Source organism: Fringilla coelebs (assembly GCF_963513975.1).
Source record: "Fringilla coelebs genome assembly, chromosome: 9".
Classification (NCBI taxonomy): domain Eukaryota; kingdom Metazoa; phylum Chordata; class Aves; order Passeriformes; family Fringillidae; genus Fringilla; species Fringilla coelebs.
The window spans coordinates 14,382,974-14,402,143 of NC_140067.1; the positions used below are offsets into that span (position 1 = coordinate 14,382,974).

Consider the following 19,170-nt stretch of genomic DNA (forward strand, 5'->3'; position numbering starts at 1 on the left):
CCCCGGCCCCGCGGTCGGTGGCGGGGGCTGAGCCTGCCCGCCCCGGCCCCACTCACCGGCAGCCCCGGCGGAGCGGAGCAGCGCCAGCGCCGCCGCCAGAGCGGGCCCGCACGCCCGCCCGCCCCGCTCCTCGGCCCGGCCCGCCCCGCCGCCTTCACCCCACCGGCCCCGCCCGCACCTGCCCCCGGCCCGCCAACGGCAGAGCTCGCCCGGGACTTTGTTTCCTCCCCGGGGCCGAGGTTTGGCTCTCCCGCGGCACGGGCGGCTGTGGACAACGCTAGCGAGACCCCCGAGCTGCACAAGTCCAAATTATGCGGCCCGAAAAGCCCCTCAGAAGATCCATCACCATCCACACATTAGGAAGCAAACGCAAAACCCAGATAAAACTGCAATAACTTCTGCGAAAAGATCCGGACAGTACAGACAGGTAGAGCAGCACACGTAGCTGTTCTTTGAAACAGTGTGAAAAGCAAAAAACCATTTCACACCCAACAGTGTAACGCAGAAACTCGTGCCACCTCCAAGGGGCCGGGGGGAGCACGCACAGCTTTGCAACCAATGGCGAGAAAAACTCAAAAGCAGACGAGAGTACAAAATCACATTTACCTGAAGCCTGTGATCAAGCGGATCTGACCCATTGTTACCGACCTCAATCACTTACTGGGGCCAGGTATATGCCCACATAGTGCGAACCTAGGCACAGGTCTGCTCAGAGCTGAAGAACTGACTCAACAAAATCCCAGCAGAAGATCTCTGTCCCACTTCTCAGAAATCCTGGTAACAATTACAGCATGAAACCTAGGTGCTAAAGGCTACGTACAACCTTGCACGTGAACATTATATATGAAATGCCAGACCGACTCAATTCCAAATTTTTTTCTGTTTTAAACAAAAAACAAACAAACAAACAAACAACAACAAAACCTCAGAATAAGAGCCCAAAATCTTATCGACCCTGTTCCTCTCACTTGAATGCTCACCTTGAAGATGGCTCAGGAAATTCTTTTCCTCCCTGTCTGCATCTCATCAAGCTTCTCATTGTCTCATCCATTTCTACCCTCCTTTTGTTAAGTCCTATAAGCAATTAGCAAAAGCTTCCTGCTCCCAAAGTACAAGACTATGAAAGGCAACATCCCTTTTTCAGAGCACTTTACAAAAGTTTATGTTCCCCTTCTGCTTCCATTACTGTGCATTACCTCCTTAGCAGCTGGAGTGGGACCACCTATTAGCCAGCAACTGTGTTCAAATCTGTATTAATGTGCAGGATTCAGAGTCAACATATGCCAGATTTCCTGTTAAGTTTCACCTCTGTGGAACAGAGAAACAGTAATAGCCTCCAGCAAGTGTGTCTTATCGTCTTTTTCAAGAGGAAAAAAACCAGAACACCAGATGGTGAAGATAAAAAGCGGTTTCTACAGCACATTAGTGACCTGCTCTAATATGGTAGGGCTGAAGCAGCAGTCTAGCTAGCAAGCATTTCATATGATTCAAATCATAAAAAAAATCAATACTGGACAAGAAAGCCTTATGATTCCATTACAGAAATTAAGTCTTAAAAACAGTTAAGAATTATTAAGTATTCTCTGCATTTCTTTTGTTGATAATGCTTTCCCTCATTCCCTGAGGGGTTCTCTCACAAACAAGTATTTATCTGAGCAGTGGTTTTGGCAGGTCACATTAGGAAAGGGTTGGAGGTTGAGTGAGGAGCCACGGCTCCTGCACCATGGCTCAGTGTCAGGGGCATGGGAGACACCTCAGCTGCTCCAGGGAAGAGAGGCACCAGCCTCTGGAGGTGATGAGCCTCTTGCATTGTTCATACATCACACTATTAATTACCCACACACTTGCTTTACTATCTGCTTCTGCTAGGTTCCAGCCTCTAACCCAAGATTTCTGTAGGTACTGGCAGAGGGCAGAGCAGTAAGGAAAACTCAGCTCATTTTCAGACATGATGGAACTGTTTGGTTTAGAAAGAGGCACTCCAGAAAGCTAACCAATAAAACAGCAGCAAATTCAGAAAACATCAGCATCTTGTACACCACCAAGTAGACCGCACATTGTGAGGGACAGGGGGACCTTGGCAGTCAGTGAATGCTGATCCCCCTGCAGTCTGCAGAAGAGATTTTGGGTTATCCTGAGCCCCAGAACACACACCAAAAGACTAATATTGCCCCAAACACGTTCTGCAAATAAACACCAGGAGAAAAGTAGACTCTTCTGTCAACAATGGAAGACAGTAATTCTCTGTTCTAGATCACACAATTTATAAAAAGACAGTTACAGAAAATCTTTGCAAAGAGCACAGTGTCTTGGTTATTGGTAGCAATTTCAGTGCTAGCCACAAGCTGTAGTGAGGCTAGGCCACAGCAACACATTGCACAGCTGGGATGGGAAGAAAATTCACTGTCCCAAATACATTTCAGCAACAGGAGCATTAAAATGTGCAGAACCTGGATGCATCAAAATCCCAACACCAAAAAACCTGTTCTAGACACCTAGCTGCAGCCAAAGCAATGGCATTCACTTTCAACAACAACAATAAAAGAATAATTGTTACGAAGGCAAACACTAGGCAGGAGATTAAAATAAATTTTTTAAAAGGGAGGAAAAAAGGCTGCCACTCATCTTGCTCATATCAGGGCAGCATTTTGAATTGCCTTTGCCATTTGAAACACTGACAAGCCAGAACCTGCAGAGAACACCATTAGTAGTTAAGAACACATGGCAAGACTGAGTCCTAGCTAACACACTGACATCATCTGCTAAAGAGTGGCTTTTTTAGAGAGCAAATAGTGCAGAGGCAAAAGTGGAGCATCTCATATAATAGTACACCCACCCCAGGAACTGCCAGCACCCCGGGAAGTTTCCAGAAGTACCTGGTTAACATTTATGCACTACTGTCCTGGAAGTGCTTTTAAGTTCTCCCAAGTCCTTTGCTCTCATTGAATAAATTTTATCAAGAGGCAAGTAGAGTCTTTACAGCTGACCATCCCAAAGACAGCTAGAAAGTCACCTGAACAAACCAATTGCAAGGCTCCATTGCTACATATTTTCTTCCAATTAACATGCGCTTGAAATAGAAGTAAAACTCCATGGCACTCCATGGCACGGTTTTTGACTGAATTTGTCCTCTGGATTATGACAATACAACTGTAAAATACTACCAAAAAAAAAACCTTTCCAGGAGCCTTCAGATAATGCTTACCATGCAAGTTTTCTACCCTGTAAACATGTTAAAGAAAAGACAACCAAAAAAAAATAAAAGGATAACAAACTGCTTTTTAGTAAAGCTATTAAAGAAAAGACTATGACCTATAAGTGGTTTGTGGTAAAATGATATACAAGAGGGAAAACAAGTTACTTTCCACTTTTGTGCACCTTTTTTGTTTTACATAAATTCAATTCAAATAAATGAAATCTGCCAAGTAGAAATGACGGGCTGAACGCATCAAGTTAAGTGATAAACTCCTCCCTTCATGACTTCTTTTTATTTAATACTTTTAAACACAGGATTATTTTTTAAAAATTATTTTTGTATCATTCTTTTTCTTATTAACAACAACAGTTGATTCAAGGCCATTTTCCTTCCTCCTCAATGTCATTAGCAAAGAAAGCTTCCACAGACAATGCTCAAGGATCAGTCTTCTCTAACATGACAGAACTTGAGGCAAGAATACAGAATTCTTCACAGCTCTTCTCCAGACACAGCTTCTGGGTCTCCTGTAGGTCAGCCAGCTGCTGTCACATCAATAGCTTTCTTCCCCCAAAACCTTCCTTAGCTATGACAAGTCTGTTCATGAGAGAGATCCAGATGGCAGGTTCCACTGCAATTTGGAGATTTATCCTTCTCCATACCACTATGCTTTCTTTGCACATATCAGTAGTGAATTTCAATGTGCAGCCATCAATTAATAAGTATCAAGTTGTCATCACTCTGTTGTCTGCAAAGAAAAAAATCACAATTCTCCAATCAGCAAGAAATGCGATAGGAAGCATTTACCCATATGAGCTCAGTTTTGATCCTTCTGTTCTCTGCTCTCCCATTTCCACATACAACTCTAACTCCTGCACTAGACAATGATGCAAAACCTGCTACACTAGCAAAAGCTCCAGATTTTCACTCCAACCACCAGGCTTGTGCCCTCAGTACTGCAGAGCATATTGTGGTGTATGTGTATTATGCTCAAGCACACAAATCTCTTATTCTGCACAGTGACTTGCAGGTGAAACCTGAAGCTGGAATTCTTGTTAACTAGTTGGTTTTCATGTGCCCCCAGCAGCCACTGGGATACCTGCCCATCATCATCTCACGTGTTCCTTTTGTGGCTATGGGTCCCCTTCTGCCAGGCTACACCAGAAGTATAAAAATGTATTTCACAAATGCACCAGTATATAATTAGACAACAAAATCCTACTGCTAAAAGGATTTGTCACACCAGTTGTGATTAAGTGTTCACATTTTAGTCTCCTCATTCTCCCACAGCCTGGCTTCCTTGCACAGTGCCCACAGAGGTGTGTTATGCTGCCTCACAAACAGAATTCAAAGCAGACCAGCGAGCACCAGATGAGACGTTTTTCTCTCACCACCACCTTAAAAAGGACCACTGCCACAATGCCAACAACAAGACATTCACCAGTGTGTTTCCAATATTCTGGCAGATGGCATTCAAACAGTTTGCCTCAGACACTGCATAGATTTGGGATTAAGCACCAGCCTCTGGCTGAATCGCCCTCTCACTTTCTACTACTCCAAGCTTGGTGGCAAAGCTTTTTAAAAACAGACAGCTTGAGGCCAAGACTTGGTTTGCTCCAGAACCCTTGGTAGTTTCATGCTCTACTCCACAGCCCTCTCGTCAGCCTCTGCATAGCAGTTTTCATAGGAGTACAACAGTTAAAACGTGTTTAAGCCCAGAACTGCTGCCTTTGCCTCATCAGCTGACTAAAGATCTAACATGAAGTGAAGTGCAGGAGGAACAGCAGCACTCACATATTAACAGGCTGAATTCTGGATGCTCCAGCACTCGTGAAGCAGCATTTTGCAGTGAGAAGCTAATTGCTGTACTTCTCAGGAAAACGCTCATTAAAAACACCCTACTGACCTCCCGCAGCAGCAGATGAGTGGAAAAGAAGTTCTGTCTTTTCTGTAGCCAGCACTGCTATGGTCTTTCAGAAATTCATGTAAATCTGTTGCTGGAAAACCACTTTGTTGGTATTTCTGAAAGAAAAAGCATTTCATTTACAGCACATGAGAAGTTACTGGGCATGAAACATTCTAAAATTTCCTCTAGAGTGTGACAGTTAAACCAGGTTATTTAGTTCAATAATTCAATATGGCTGTAGGAAGGAAAGAACCCATTCCCATCCTAGAAACACTACACTTAGTTCCACCAACAGTCTAAGTGGCAGAAAATTCACATTGTTCACAGATTCTCTTATGTTTTGTTTGCTGCCCATAAGGCAGCAAGTGGTCTCAGGCTGTAATGGTATTGATTCTCCCTTGTTCACAGTGAGCTGCTGTGCTCACTGCAAGTGCCATGGGCTCCTTTTCCCTAAAACCTCTAATTCTGGATTTGAAGAGTTCCAGTGTGACTATTCAATATTGCCATGCTGAAGAAATGCTATGAAAAAACCAAATACTGAAACGGCTTCCAATTGATCTGTGAAAAATGCTCAGAGGAAAGAGTCAGTGAGACACCATTTTGCAAATCAGCCCATCCAGTAAACCAAGCAGCACAGACAATTAAGCTATATTTTGAGGTGCTTCAAAAGTAAAACTCTTGCTTGGTCTAGAAGTTGTAGTTCATGTCAGATCAGCCTTATTTTGCTGGCCTGTATGTGACACCGAGAGAAGAAAGAGATGAGAGCTGAAGGGTGGGATCCACACTGCCTTCCCCCTGGTCACTGAGGCTGCCAGCAGCACAGAGGGCAGAGAGCACTTGAGGTCAGAACAGAAGGTAATTACTGAAAACTGAGGTTCACTTTCAGGCAGTCCATACTGGAAATGGATGGCACAATTTTAACTTGAACGAGAAGTAGTGCACCTCTCAGAAGACATTTCTTTTAACCACGCATTTCTGAGCAGCACATTAAGGAGGCCTGGACACCTAAATGACTTTAGAGTTATCTGCTTGAACCTTTCCAAACTCCTGCCAAAGGCACATCTCTGATATGTCAGCAAACCCAGCCACTCTTCCAGTTTTCCACAGACTACAGGAAAATATTTTAATAATCTCGTCACACATCCGAATAGTAGATGGTATGGTGTTGAGTGATTAACAAGAATGAATGCAAAACTGAACAGAAGTGTAACAGAAAACAAATGCTTTACCTTTATGGTGTCATAGGAGTCAGTAATGAGTGCAATAAAAAGGCTGAGGATCATGTATATAAACAGACTGATGAAGGAGTACAGGTATAATCGGCTGAACATCCACACCAGGGAACTCTTCTGTTGGATTTGAGCAAATGTTGCAAACATATCATCACCATTGACCAAAGAAAACAGACATTCAGCCACTGTGTTCAGATCTTCAAACTAGAAAATGAGTACAAATTATTAGCAAATCTTCACATTAGAATGTGAAGATCAATCAAGACTCAAAGATTGAGTTTTACTCAAAGCAGACAAAGAAGCCAACTCAGGCAATTAAATGCTACCACACTTTCCTGTACATTTAGGCCAAAATACACATCAGTGATGGAAACATGTAGAAATATCATCTTGACTAAGCACAATGTGTTGAGATCAGACTCAATTATTATCAAGAAATAAAACTTGTGATGTTCAACAGGCAGAATGGTCAATAACTGACTAGCACAGAAAGCTACTGAATTATAGGCAATTTTGGACCTGCAGAAAAGCATCATTCCATTTCTCAAAGCACAGCTGAAGTGATTTCACAGAATCTATACAGTAAATTAGTGGTGGTTTGCTGGGAACACACCCACATTCTCTGGCTCCCCAGCTCTGCAGCATTACTGGAGTATGGGTAATGAATCAATACTGTGTTAAGGGGCTAGAGTCAGCACACAGCCTTCAGAACTCAAATGGTCCAGACTAAAGTAACAACCTGTCACTCAGAAAGACCTCTATGAGCTGCAAGTACAAGCTACAGCTTTATTATGAAGCTACTGGAGCACACCCTGTACAAAAATCATGGTTTAATTTCAAGGACAGTCTCCTAAACACCAGACTCCACTTCCCCAAACTGGAATGTGTCCTGAAGCTACCAGGTAAGCCCACTTCCCATTTTGCTCTGCCTTTCCAAATAACTGGATTTCTTAACTATAATTTATTGGACAATATGAATTAATAGCCACATTAAAACATTGTACATTAGCAATGAACTAACACAATTGTGGCCCCACAATGAACAACATCTTGTCGGGAGGTACATGCTTGTAAGGAGAAAATATTGGTGCTCAGGAACAGCACAACAGTTTACACCTGTGGCTTATTTCATTATTTTTTTTTTTAATTGAATTTTAAAGCCATTGTGAAACTCAGCAGTACATTACCCAGGAAGAAAGGAGGCATGGCACAGGTAATTTTTGAGCGACTCAAGTTTTGATGCACTGACACAGGGACACTGACCTGCTGAGGACTGCTCACCTGGAAACCCCTAGCTGACAAAGCACAAAATGCAGGATACCCACTGTGACTGTAGCAGAGGGTGTATTTCTATATTTTTAAGCATAAGGAGCTCTCCAGTGTTTCTGCACATCGGGGAAGACTCTTCCCATCCCTTACCAGGATGGCTCAGTGGCTGGAGAGCCCCGGGCAGCCAGCCCTGGGCTGGCCTGCCTTGCACAGTGCCACATTGCCTTCCTGTGGGACACTGGGGAACTGGCAGGAACGGGAATCCTCTGCAGCTCCAGCTGCTTTTCTTGACATTGATACACGATATTTAGGCAAGAGGTAACATCTTCATAGATAAGCGTGTTGCTGACTGTCCCTCCTTTGGCTCAGATAAGGTACTCGCTGCAGGGAGGTTACAACAGTAATTATGCTGTGCCTTATAATGTTATAAACAACTGAGCCTCCAGTGTGGCAAAAGATCCCCCTGCACCCAGCATTCCCCAGAGAGCTGCACTGCCATCAGCTGGGGGCTGAATACCTGCCCTGCCCGAGGGAGAGAATTACAGAGAGCTGGAGCAGTGCAGGCGCTGGGGGCAGAGCAAGCTGGAGAAGCACGGCAGCAAGTCTCTGTCCCATGCACCCAGAGACCCAGAGTGAGAAATCTGACATTTGTTAGTCATTAACAGACATTCAGAATTTGCCACAACAGGATTCTGCCTCTGTTCAAACTGCCACACAGAGCATTTGCCAAGAGGAAAAGCAAACAAGCTTTAGGGCTGTTTTGGCTTGTGTTCTAGAATATACAAAGCCTTACTCCTGCACCCAGGTTTCAGACAAGACATACCAGGCACAAGCTTTGATACGAACCTGAAGAAAACAAACAAACAAACCCACAACACGCCCCCACACAGGAAGTAAAGCAAACAAGACAAGCATTCATCCATTCCTTGATGAGTCACAATTTAGGAGCTGAAGTTACATGGCACGGGAAAGATTTGGAAAAACAAGGCCAGAGCCAAGGAGATTTTTAAAAACCCAAAAAAACGTTCCAGAGAACTATTTGGTGCCTCTTTAAGGCAGCTGAAGCGGGATTGCCAGAAGAGGGCAGAAGAGACAGACCAACGCCCGTGGCCCGGACAAACCACCCCCCACCACTAACAGCCCGGCGCTGGAGAGCACGCTGACTTCCAGCAAACATTAAAAGCAAGAATCGTTATTTTGTTAAAAGGAGCAGGTAGAAGGAGGTACAGATGGAATGACTCCCGTGTTCACATTACAGCTTTTAAACAGACATTTCCTTTTAAGACACATTTCTCTTGGTTTGGCTAGGAGCTATACGCACACACACAGAGATATTCCCATCATTACACCACAAAGGAGGGATACTGCTGATGTACCTTTTCATGATAAGGTCCCAGGACAATCCAACCACAGAAAGTGTAGCCAAGATAGATCATCCCAGCACAACAACAAAACCGCAGCACTTTAGGCAGTGATGCCTGCATAGTTAAAATGAGCACCTACAAGTCAGAGTGGAGCAAAGAAGGGGGAAAAATGCAAAAAAAAAAAAATTAGAGAGAAATCTGGAAAAAATCATATATGTATGCTTTAATTGTTAGACATTTGATTCTCTCCTTACATTGTAGGTTTGAAAATATCCCAGGTATCGGATGACTCCAACCCAGACAAACAGAGTTGATGTTCCAAGTAAAATGCTGCAGACATCATAACTTGTGAGGTTCTGAGGGATCCAAACAGAGCAGGTGGTCAAGTTACAAAGCAGTAGATATGTCAGCTTGACAGCTATTCAAGTTCCAGCAGTTCAAACAAACAAAGCAGGACAGTCTAATACTGAAAGCCTGTTGCTACATCGCAAAAATCAGATCAATGTGAACTGCAGTTATTTACTGAGATCATTCAAACACAACAGTGCTGCAAATGGAAGTACACCTATGCTGATATTGAAATTTTGAATGAAGTGCAAAGTCTGGGAGGAAAAAAAGCCCTTAGTTTGGTTACAACACAGTTTCGAAATTAGATTGGAAAGCTCAAACTTTTTGTTTAAAAAGAAGGTTACTATTTGCTGTGGGGCAAAGAAGCTCTCGTTCACTATGTAAAAAACATGAGCCATCATTTACATGAAAAGTGACCCTTGGGACTACAGCCCTTTCCATGCTTACATGCATTTACATCTCTGAACAGGTCTCTGCCAGCAGATCAGAACCTGAGCATTGTTTTTCTACAGCCACATCTACTTGCACTTTACTTTAGAAGGCTAGAACTGGTTGCAGCAGTCACAAGAGAGCCATCTAGCCCAAGTTCTCCTACCCTCAACCTACAGCCAGTGATTCCCAAGTGCTTCCTCTGAAGGCCACTCTGGGATCTGCCCTTTGAGCCTCAGTACACATGAAGCAGGAGCAGCACACCACCTACTCTGTTTTTCCCAGAATACAAAGTTTCGTGAACACACGACTTGTTGACACACATCAATTGAAGATTAAAAAAAAAAACAAACTAGGAAAAAAAAAAAAAAAAGCACAAAACCAACTCCAAAAGCTTCCTGACGAGCTGCCAGCTGGACAAAGCACATTGATTTCAGCAAGCCCAGGCAGGGAGGTCAAGGATGAGCAGGTCACACTGTCTGTGCCTCTGCTTGCCAGGAAAGCAAGTGGTGGCAGCTGTGTGTCCAGTCCCACAAGCCATCAAGAGCCCTGCTTCATTCAAGGGGAGGACTGGTGGTTTCCCAGTCCTGTATGTGCCACTTCTTACAGAACAAACAACCCAAATTGTTGGGTCTTTCTGTTAGGAACTGTCGACCCACAGGTCCCATACCAGGGATTGGGGGTCTTAAATAGGATGCTTAAATGGCTTACATGGTCTTACTGAAAGACTTTGGGGAAGAGTGACTGAAAGTAGTTATTTGATAAAGTAGGAAATGGACTGAAATAAGCAAACAGATGACTATTGACCGTTATAGCTCACTTCCACCTGACCCCAAATTAAAGCACATTACACATGGTTGTAGCAAGGTTAGAATTTTAGCTGAAGTGTGAAATTCTTACCTTGGCTTTTATTTCCATTTTTAGGATTGACCCAATGATTGTCATCACATCACTGATAATGACCAGGACGTACCACCCATTGAGGAACTCCAGGCGGTCAGCATAGCAGACACGGCGCTTGTGTTTCTCCAGGAAGAAATTCACAAATCTCTGTTGACAAGCATTTAGATGTTTAGTTACAGGTCACCTTGGATGAAAAACATGGCAACGTTCAAATTCCACACAACCATTTTCCTATAGTATTCACTGGAATAGTTGTTTAAAGCTGATTCTCAATGGTAACAGAAATAAATAGGAAAAAAAAATTAAGATGGATTTAGGCCAGTGAAAATAAACTTCCCACAGAAACTTGATTTCATAACCCATTCCCACTAACCTAACCATGGCCTGTTAACCCCTTTACCATAAGTTCTCTCCACCTCTAACAGAGCAAGGCCAACCAACTAAAGCAGTGAAAAAGAACTCAAATGCAACTACAGGGCAAGAGCTCTCATTTCCAATAGAGCAAACAGTATCACCTCTATGCCCAGCACAGCCCATCTGCTTTCACTTGCTCTTTTTGCTCAGGAATAAATGTGAAGTGCCTATTCCTGAGAGCAGTTTGACAATGCCTCTGTTGAATCAAGTCCTCTTGACACTTGGTCTTGCTTCCAAGCTACAAAAAGGATATATTGAGCTAGATAAACAAGTATTTGTGTTTTCATAGCCTACCTACCATGGACTCTTCAAACTCTCATGAGCCAGATGCTTACAAAGAAAAAAACATCCAGAGTTAGATTGTGTGCTGTGCTTTACATTTTCTCCAGTTTGAGCTGGCTTTGAGGGATGTTCATTAAGGCATTAATTTATGACTAGACCTCAATGGGAATTATGGGAATTCTACTCTGAAGCCAGGGAAGAAAGATTTGTGGTTTGGAGGTGCAGGACATATTGCCTGTTTGCAGCACAAAGACTCAGAAGTCATTTTGTCTAAAATCCTGGGGGGGAGGGGAAAAAAAAAGTCTCCTTCTTTTGCCCATGGAGAGATACAACAAAATACTTCAAATTACAGCACCACACAAACAGAAATAAAATCCATTCACAGTCAGCGATTGTCCACCAAGATACCTACATCCCTTTTCTAGAGATAACAGTAAGAGGGACATCTTGTAACAGATTTTCTCCCTTTAATACCCCACGTTTCAAAAGGCACCCTTCACAAGGCCAGCAGCAAAGAAGGCAGAGACCAAATGAGCATTAGGGTGACGAGCACTGTGCTCACCTTCTGCAGTCTCCAGGCAAGAACGATGGATCGTGTGCAGAGGATGAGGGAAGCCAAGCAACTTAATATGACAAATCCATCAAAGACTAGAATATACTGAGTGTTTTTCTGGAGAACTGTAGAGAGCAAGAAATAAAGTAAGGCGAGCCTTTTCACATCTCTTTTAATGCAAGTTATGTGACATTTTGCAGCAATTCATGCTCAAATACTCTCACCCCATAAGCAGATAGGTTACAAGCTATATTCTTCCTGCAAGAATATCTTGAACACAGCTCAGCAGAAAATTACATCAAGACAGTCATGGAGACTGGACCACAAGAATGAAAAATACGTTCAAGTTCTTCAAAATAAGCCAAAAAAATGGGTACGTTAATACAGGAATCCTCCTTTGTACCTGTCCATCTGTGCTTCCACAGTGTTGCAACTACATGAGGCAAAAGAAATGCAGATTTGGTCTGTATCAACACCATTAAATTTTAAAAAAATTCCCACCTTAGACTGCAATAAGAAACTTGTTGGACTTTCTGTACTGTTTTCTTTTCATCCACAAATTTAAAACCCATTGTGTGAACGCAAATTAGGTCCTTTGCTTCCTCACATCAATAGTCCCTATCTTTTCCATAAGATACATTTTTAACTACATGAGAGAGGCCAACACTCATTTTTAATTGTTGCAACAGCCCTTCAGCTCACCTTTATTACTGAAATATGCCTGCTCCCTCAGCTGGGAATTAGACACAAAATAAAGTACTCAGGAATAGGTAGTTGAAAGGCAGCCCCAAGAAATTACTGGACAGAGATGCAAGCCAAGGCACTTTGAGGTTATTCAGAATTTTCTATAAATTACCTCTTTGATATTGGTACAACACAGCATTATCAGAGAAAAGCTGCCTTTGCCAAGGCCACTTGACATATTTATTAATCAAGATATTATATAGCACACCAAAAAATATTGTTCCATCACAGTCCTTTACAGCAAGTCACCACATGGGAGAAGCAGTTGCACAGTCTGTCACAGCTGCTGTTTCTTTAAGGGCCCTTTAGTGCACATTCCTGAGCTGTCAGACCAAGCCTGAACAGTGGGAATACATGGCAGATGCCAGCCTTTGTTCATACACATAATTTTATCTACCAGCAGTGGCAAAAAAAAAGCCAGCACGAAAAACAAACTTTCAGAAACAGTATGCTTCAATCAGTTAGAAGAAAACAAAATTGAAAGGTGTAGGAGGCTTCAGTTGGAAATTCATCCAGTGTTAGTGGGTTAAATTGAGTCATCTCAGAGCAGCACAACAATTAAAAATCTGTGGAAGAAACACTCATCCTCCTTGCTCACTTGAGGTGGAGCTCACTGCTAACACACACTGGCATGCAGAGGTGATCATGTCATCCCACAACAGCCTCACAAAAGGAATTATTTCCTAGCTCTTGATTAGCAAGAGGTAATGAATTGCATTAGGCAGGTAGCATTAGGGCAGGGGGATGAACAGGTTGGGGAATGTCTTGCTGGACAGACTGCTGCAGACCAGGGAAAGCAAAGGGAGAGCCATCAGTGCTGCTCTGCAAACACACATGCACCACACTCACCTGAGTTAAATATGTGCCAGTCTTTGCACTCCTGAATGTCAGTGTCACTATCAAAATAGACCTTGATTTTTCCACTGTGGGCTCTGTTATTGAAAGTTATCTGAAAATACAGAGCTACATCAGAAACAGGAGTAGCAAGATCACATTTCAGAAAAATAAATCCTGCTGAGTGCCTTGGACACAGCATGCATTCCTATTGTTGATCAGAGAGGCTTTAAGAAAGTTGTCACCATAAATGGTGGCGTAGGCATAATTTGAGTGGATGACATGTTCTGCCAACAGAGCAGTATTCCAAGAGGCCAAACTTCACACTTAGTCTTTAGGTGAAGAACAATTCCCTATCCCTCTCTCAGGTTATGAGGTTACCGAGTGGAATATGTTACAAAGCAACATTGTCCCATGGCAACACCATTCCAGCAGCCTTTGGGAAGGAGGGGTAAGGGCCAGCCCATGCTCAGCTGTGCTTCTCCTGCAGGCCAGGTGTGAGGATGACACCTCCACCTCAGCCTAAGCTCTCCTTCCATACACAGGGTTGGAAGTGCCCCAGCCCATTTTCACTTACAGTATTTTGAAATGCATAGCAGTCAGGCAATTCACGGGCATGGATTGTCTGAAGAGCAATGCCTTTCAGCTTGAAGGAGATTTCAACCTGTATAAGCCTGGATATTTGAAAAAGTGCACAAAGATATTTAAATATCACAGAAATATACACAAACTGCACAAATCAGAATCCACCGTACTAATACAAAAGGACAAGTTGGAATAATTTAAAAAACCCATCACTTTACCTGTAAAATTCAAGATTGAAAAAAGAAGAGTTCAGCTTCAGTTCTGCCTTCTTACCAGTTAGTTCCTTTGGCTTTAAAAGGATACATTCTGGAAAGACACGAGGAAAATACGTTAGCATAAAAACTTCACGTTGAAAGTGGCATTAAACTGAGATGATCAGTGTGTATAGCAAGTCCTAATCAGGCAAAACATTGATTTTGAGCACACCTATTCAGAGGCCCAGCTGGTGGGGTGAGAAGCAGGTTTGTGTGCCAGCTCGTGAGCAGCTCTGAGAGGCACCAAGGGCACCCACCCATGGGAGTACAGACTGACCAGCACCCAGAATTGCCTGTCTGAACCTCCTGCACAGAGGGGGAACAGGAGTGCTTAAGAAAAAGAACAACAAAACACCACCTCAGCATCAACTACAGAGATTTGTAGGTGGTTGAAGAGAACCTCTCATAATCACAGCTGGCTTTTCTAGACAGGTGCTAAAAACCCAGAGGGAAATAGGCAAGAAGCATGGTAATGTTCCTGTGATTGTCACAAAAAATTATTGGTTTGAAGCTTTAGAACTAGAATTCAAGTACTCCACAGCAAGATATTTTGAGCACAACAGTACCATACCTGTTTCAGTAGAAACATCTATGTTCAGGGTATCATTGGAAGGAAGCATTGTGCCTCTCTTGTACTGCTGTTTACAGATTTTTAGACCTGATTCCTCATGTTCATAACCAAGTGTCCCCAGGGATATGTTCTTTAAGTGCCTGTACTAGTTTAAAAAGAAAAACAGAAGTAGAAGTTAGAGAAAGTAATCTTTTTTTGGCATTGGAAAGCAAACTGAAACCTCACAGCTATATGTATCAATACAGGTCTTTAAATTAAACTCACACCTACCTGATAAATAACATAAAAAATGCTATCATAAGCATCCTGTTGTGTATATATACTGCAGCTGTAGTCATCTTCATCAGTTCCAGAATAGCCTTTCAGGAACAGGTGTTTAAAAGCAACAGTGTTTTCCTCTTTGAATGAGACCACCAGCTGGTTACTCAAACCAAAAAAAACAAGCTGACAAGAGAAAAAAAAAAAGAAATTTCTGCCCTTAAAAATACTTTAAAGCAATGACTGCCCTAAAAATCACCAGGAGGCTTTTATGATTTATGTTATTCTTCCCCCTTGAAACACCTTTCACAGTATTTTTCCTTTATGGGCTGAAGTGGGAGGTTCAAGCCTGTAACAAGTAGCCAGGGATGGTAAAGGCCCAGAAGCACAGACCTGCTTCTCTGGCACATCATTGCTACTCTAAGACTAAAACCAGAGGATCACCTGTGTCGTAACCATAAGTATCTTCAGAATCTGCAAAGCCAATTTCCATGGGATCTGATGTCTTGCTCTGTATTTTTCACATGGGTTCATGAAGTAAAACTTCAAATCCTCTTTCAAAGCCGTCTCTTTTAGATCTAAGTCTGACTGAGTCATCATATTTCTGCCACAAAAAAAAAATATTAATTGGAAACCAACAGAATATTTTAGCAGACAATTTCCTCATTGCAGTATCACCTCAGATCACCACATGACATAAAAGGTCCAAAACAGTTTTTGGGTTATCTTATGGAAATGCAAAAATATTTTCCTATAATCACATCATTAAAAAGCATTCAAACACATCTTAAAGTTAAAACACACCATTTAGACAAATAATTAATAGGCATTAAATAAGAGGGTCTGTAATAGAAAGAAATGTAGACTTCCTAGTATTCTGTTAAAAATCTATTTGAAGCAAAGAGGGACCACTGTTAACATATTTGTCTGCATAACCCACATTCTAGCAGAAGAAAAAGGTGTCTTAAAGATCAAACCAGAGCAGGCTTTACACACACTTCTGTTATGAACATGCAGCTTCAAGGGCTGAACTCACAGCCATTTATTTATTTAAATACCTGGGCATGTGAAAATCAGAGGACCAAGTACAAAGGACAGTTGTACTTTAAATCACCTTAAGCTTCTCCTTTTCAACTGAATTGGACATTGAAAAAATGCTACCCATCTCCTAATAATTTTAACCCTGTTTTCTAGCATCATAAATTTTCTGAACTTTCCTACTTCACACACAGACCAGAACACAACTTGTAATTTTTTTTCTCTCTTTACATGTTAAGAGGATCATATCTGACACCAGCTGATGATCAGTCCCATTTGCCATTCAGAATGTTGCTCCCAATATTCTGAATTTCATAAAGGGTGACATTTTGTCTGAGGCTCAAAACCAAAAGCATCGATTCCAAGTTTTCAGATACTTGGAATACTTTTTCATTTTTACTTTTTGTAAAAGTACATTTTTACTTTTGTGTCCTCACCTGCCTCAAGTGCACAGATATTTAAGCTCAAACTGTAGACCACAAAGCACATTTGATTTGCTAGAACCAGCTGTCCCACAAGAAGAGGAATTTCAGTCAAAGAAGCAGAGTAAAGCTGACACTGTGGAGTTTCCTCAGAAGAGGAAGTGAAAACAACAAAAATCTATTTTAATATTAAAAGCTCAAAAGTTATCTTTCCTACACAGCCTTAAATCAATCTTTCATGAAGATGATGAGAGGCAGGATGATTTTGGTTTTTGAAGCAGGAAAAACACGAGAAGTTTCCAAGAAAAAGAAACTGTGGGCAGCATCCCTACTTAAACTTCTAATAAAAACATACTGGACTAGCTTCAGTAATGTCTAAGATACAAAAACTTTGAGAGATGCAAACACACCTGACAGAAGAGCCCGTGCTAGTCACAGCTGTGAGCACTGACCAAGGTGCAGAGATGCTTCAGTCCTGCACTGACACCCAAAGGCACCACAGCTCCTGTCCCAGCCCCTCCCCAACAGGCAGAAGGGTTTGTGTGGGCACACAGCCAGCAAGAGCTAACCCAGAGTGAAAGTGACAGGAGGAGGTGAAAGAAAGAGGAAACAGATCAGGGTTAAGCCAAATCTGGTCACATTTTAAAGCATGAAGGTATGACATAAGAACCACTCCAAGACTTCAGCAAAATCCTTCCCTAAGTTTCTAGTAAAAGCATATCAGAGGTGACAAATCTTTAAAAATAAAAAAAACCCAAACAAGCAAACCAGATAAAACCCTCACAAATCAAACAGCATACTTTATTATAAACTTTTTTAAAAAATATTCAAATATATAGCATGAAAAACATAATGGTGTACTCCAAAGGTGTGTGTCAGGACCTTACAGATATTCCAAAAACTTGATGTTGCACTTTCACCTTTACACAACTCTCACTTGTGGCTAGGGATTATTTTCATTGATGTTTTTAGCTCCTTTTATTAATTAACTGTAGAAATTATGAGCAGTTATAATTTGTCAAAGAAATCAGCACTTTTTTTTTTTTTTGCTTAAGAGAGATCAAGGATTCAAGCCTGCATCACTGTTGGAGTTTGTCTTCCAATTAAAAAAACCAAGCATTCTGTGGTGTAGTATTTAAGAAAGAATTCATTTCTAAACAGGTGAAATAGATCAACTGGTTTTGAATTCATTCATTTCTAGAATAGATTAAAAATTACATCCAAATAGACCACATTAAATCAGCAGAATTAGAACCTTCAACCAACGCACTGAAGAAGTTTAAAAGCTCCAAGAGATTACCACTGATTTACCATAGTTAAAATAAACCATCTAATTCTACCACACAGTCATTAGGCTAATAATCTGAACCTAATTGAAACAAAGTACCCAGTTCAAGACAGAGCAATGAAGCAATTAAATCCTGACACGCTAGGGTAATTAACACCGCTCAATGGGTTTCCATGGCGTGTTTTGTGAAGCACTGACACAAATTTTTTGTGAATGAAGACTAACTGTATAATGCATGCCGAGATGCACATCCAGGTGTCGTGTGTCTCATGTATTATACCTGGTACTAACTCAGCTCTGGCAGCTGCATTGCTGTAACCAACACTTCACTGCTGTAGCCGGTAGGACAGTCTGTTGTTCACCTGTTTTGTAGACAGGCATTTTAGAGCTCAACTTTCCACTCTAGAAAGGTTTCAGCAGTAAGGAGTACAATTTACAGCTACCTACTCATGAAATACGCTTGTAGCAGTTAGCTCTTCAGCCAGCAGAAAAAGCACCATGGAATCAAGTGGCTAAAATGCGCTTAGTAAGCGAGCACAGTCACTTTCTTTAATGAGTAACTCACTAGCGCAGCGACAATAACAGTGTCCATCAGAGCTCCGTATCTACTTGAGCTCCCTATCTTGGAGAGGTATTAACGAGAACCCTGCGGTCCTAAGGGGGCAAGGAGGAGGGAAAAAACGGGGAAAAAGCAATAATTGAGTTGAGTTCTACATGTCAGCCTGGGCAACCCCAGCTTCACCTTCCCGATCTCTACTAAGCTCAGCACTCTGCCAGAGGACGGCACCGCTCCGCGCTTCTCAGAAAGGGAGCGGGAAGCGCTCCCGAGCGGGGCTGGCACCGTCACTGCCCTGCCGAGCCCGCCCGGCAGCCGCGGGAGCAGCGGCCGCGGCCGGGCAGGCACGGAGCGCAGCGCTGCCGGCCAGCCCCCGGGCGGAGGGCAGCACCTACCTTGTGCGCGGCCCGGGACACGAGTGCGGCCCCCGCGCCCGCTGCCCCCTGTGCCGCGGCGGCGGCAGCGCCCTCCCGAGCCGCCCCCGTGCCCCGGCCGGCGGGATGGGATGGGATAGCCCGGCCGGCGGGATGGAATAGGATGGGATAGCCCGGCCCCAGCCGCCGGCGAAGAAGCGCCCTGACCCCGCTGCCCGCAGGATGGGCTGACCCGAGGGCTCGGCACCGCGCCCAGCCCGGCTCAGCCCGGCCCGCTTCCCTCACCCGCTGGCGGCGGCCCGCCCGCCGGGGAGGGACTTGAGGGGGATCTCCATGGGCCGCAGGGTTCGGCG

At 43.0% G+C, this 19,170-nt stretch overlaps 1 protein-coding gene across 1 annotated transcript; it reads right to left on the reverse strand.

The window, feature by feature from the left end:
* Window positions 1–3,541: 3,541 nt before the first annotated feature.
* On the reverse strand, window positions 3,542–19,170 carry MCOLN2 (mucolipin TRP cation channel 2). Its single transcript, XM_084211655.1, has 14 exons — window positions 19,103–19,170; window positions 15,584–15,743; window positions 15,152–15,325; window positions 14,882–15,026; window positions 14,275–14,362; window positions 14,049–14,145; window positions 13,487–13,586; window positions 11,903–12,018; window positions 10,642–10,791; window positions 9,219–9,320; window positions 8,977–9,099; window positions 6,329–6,535; window positions 5,100–5,215; window positions 3,542–3,941 (listed from the first exon to the last, which is right to left on the reverse strand). The coding sequence occupies exons 1-14, from the start codon at window positions 19,150–19,152 to the stop codon at window positions 3,905–3,907; spliced, it is 1,665 nt and encodes a 554-aa protein (XP_084067781.1). The 5' UTR covers window positions 19,153–19,170; the 3' UTR covers window positions 3,542–3,904.

Bases quoted from the DNA above. Each gene is read 5' to 3' on its own strand.
- MCOLN2 (XM_084211655.1), bottom strand. From the start codon at position 19,152: ATGGAGATCCCCCTCAAGTCCCTCCCCGGCGGGCGGGCCGCCGCCAGC. The intron at 15,027-15,151 runs GTAGGTGTGAGT...TTTTTAAACTAG, and splicing joins TTTTTTATGTTATTTATCAG to TACAGGCACTTAAAGAACAT. The intron at 10,792-11,902 runs GTGAGCACAGTG...GCTTGTCAACAG, and splicing joins TTGCCTGGAGACTGCAGAAG to AGATTTGTGAATTTCTTCCT.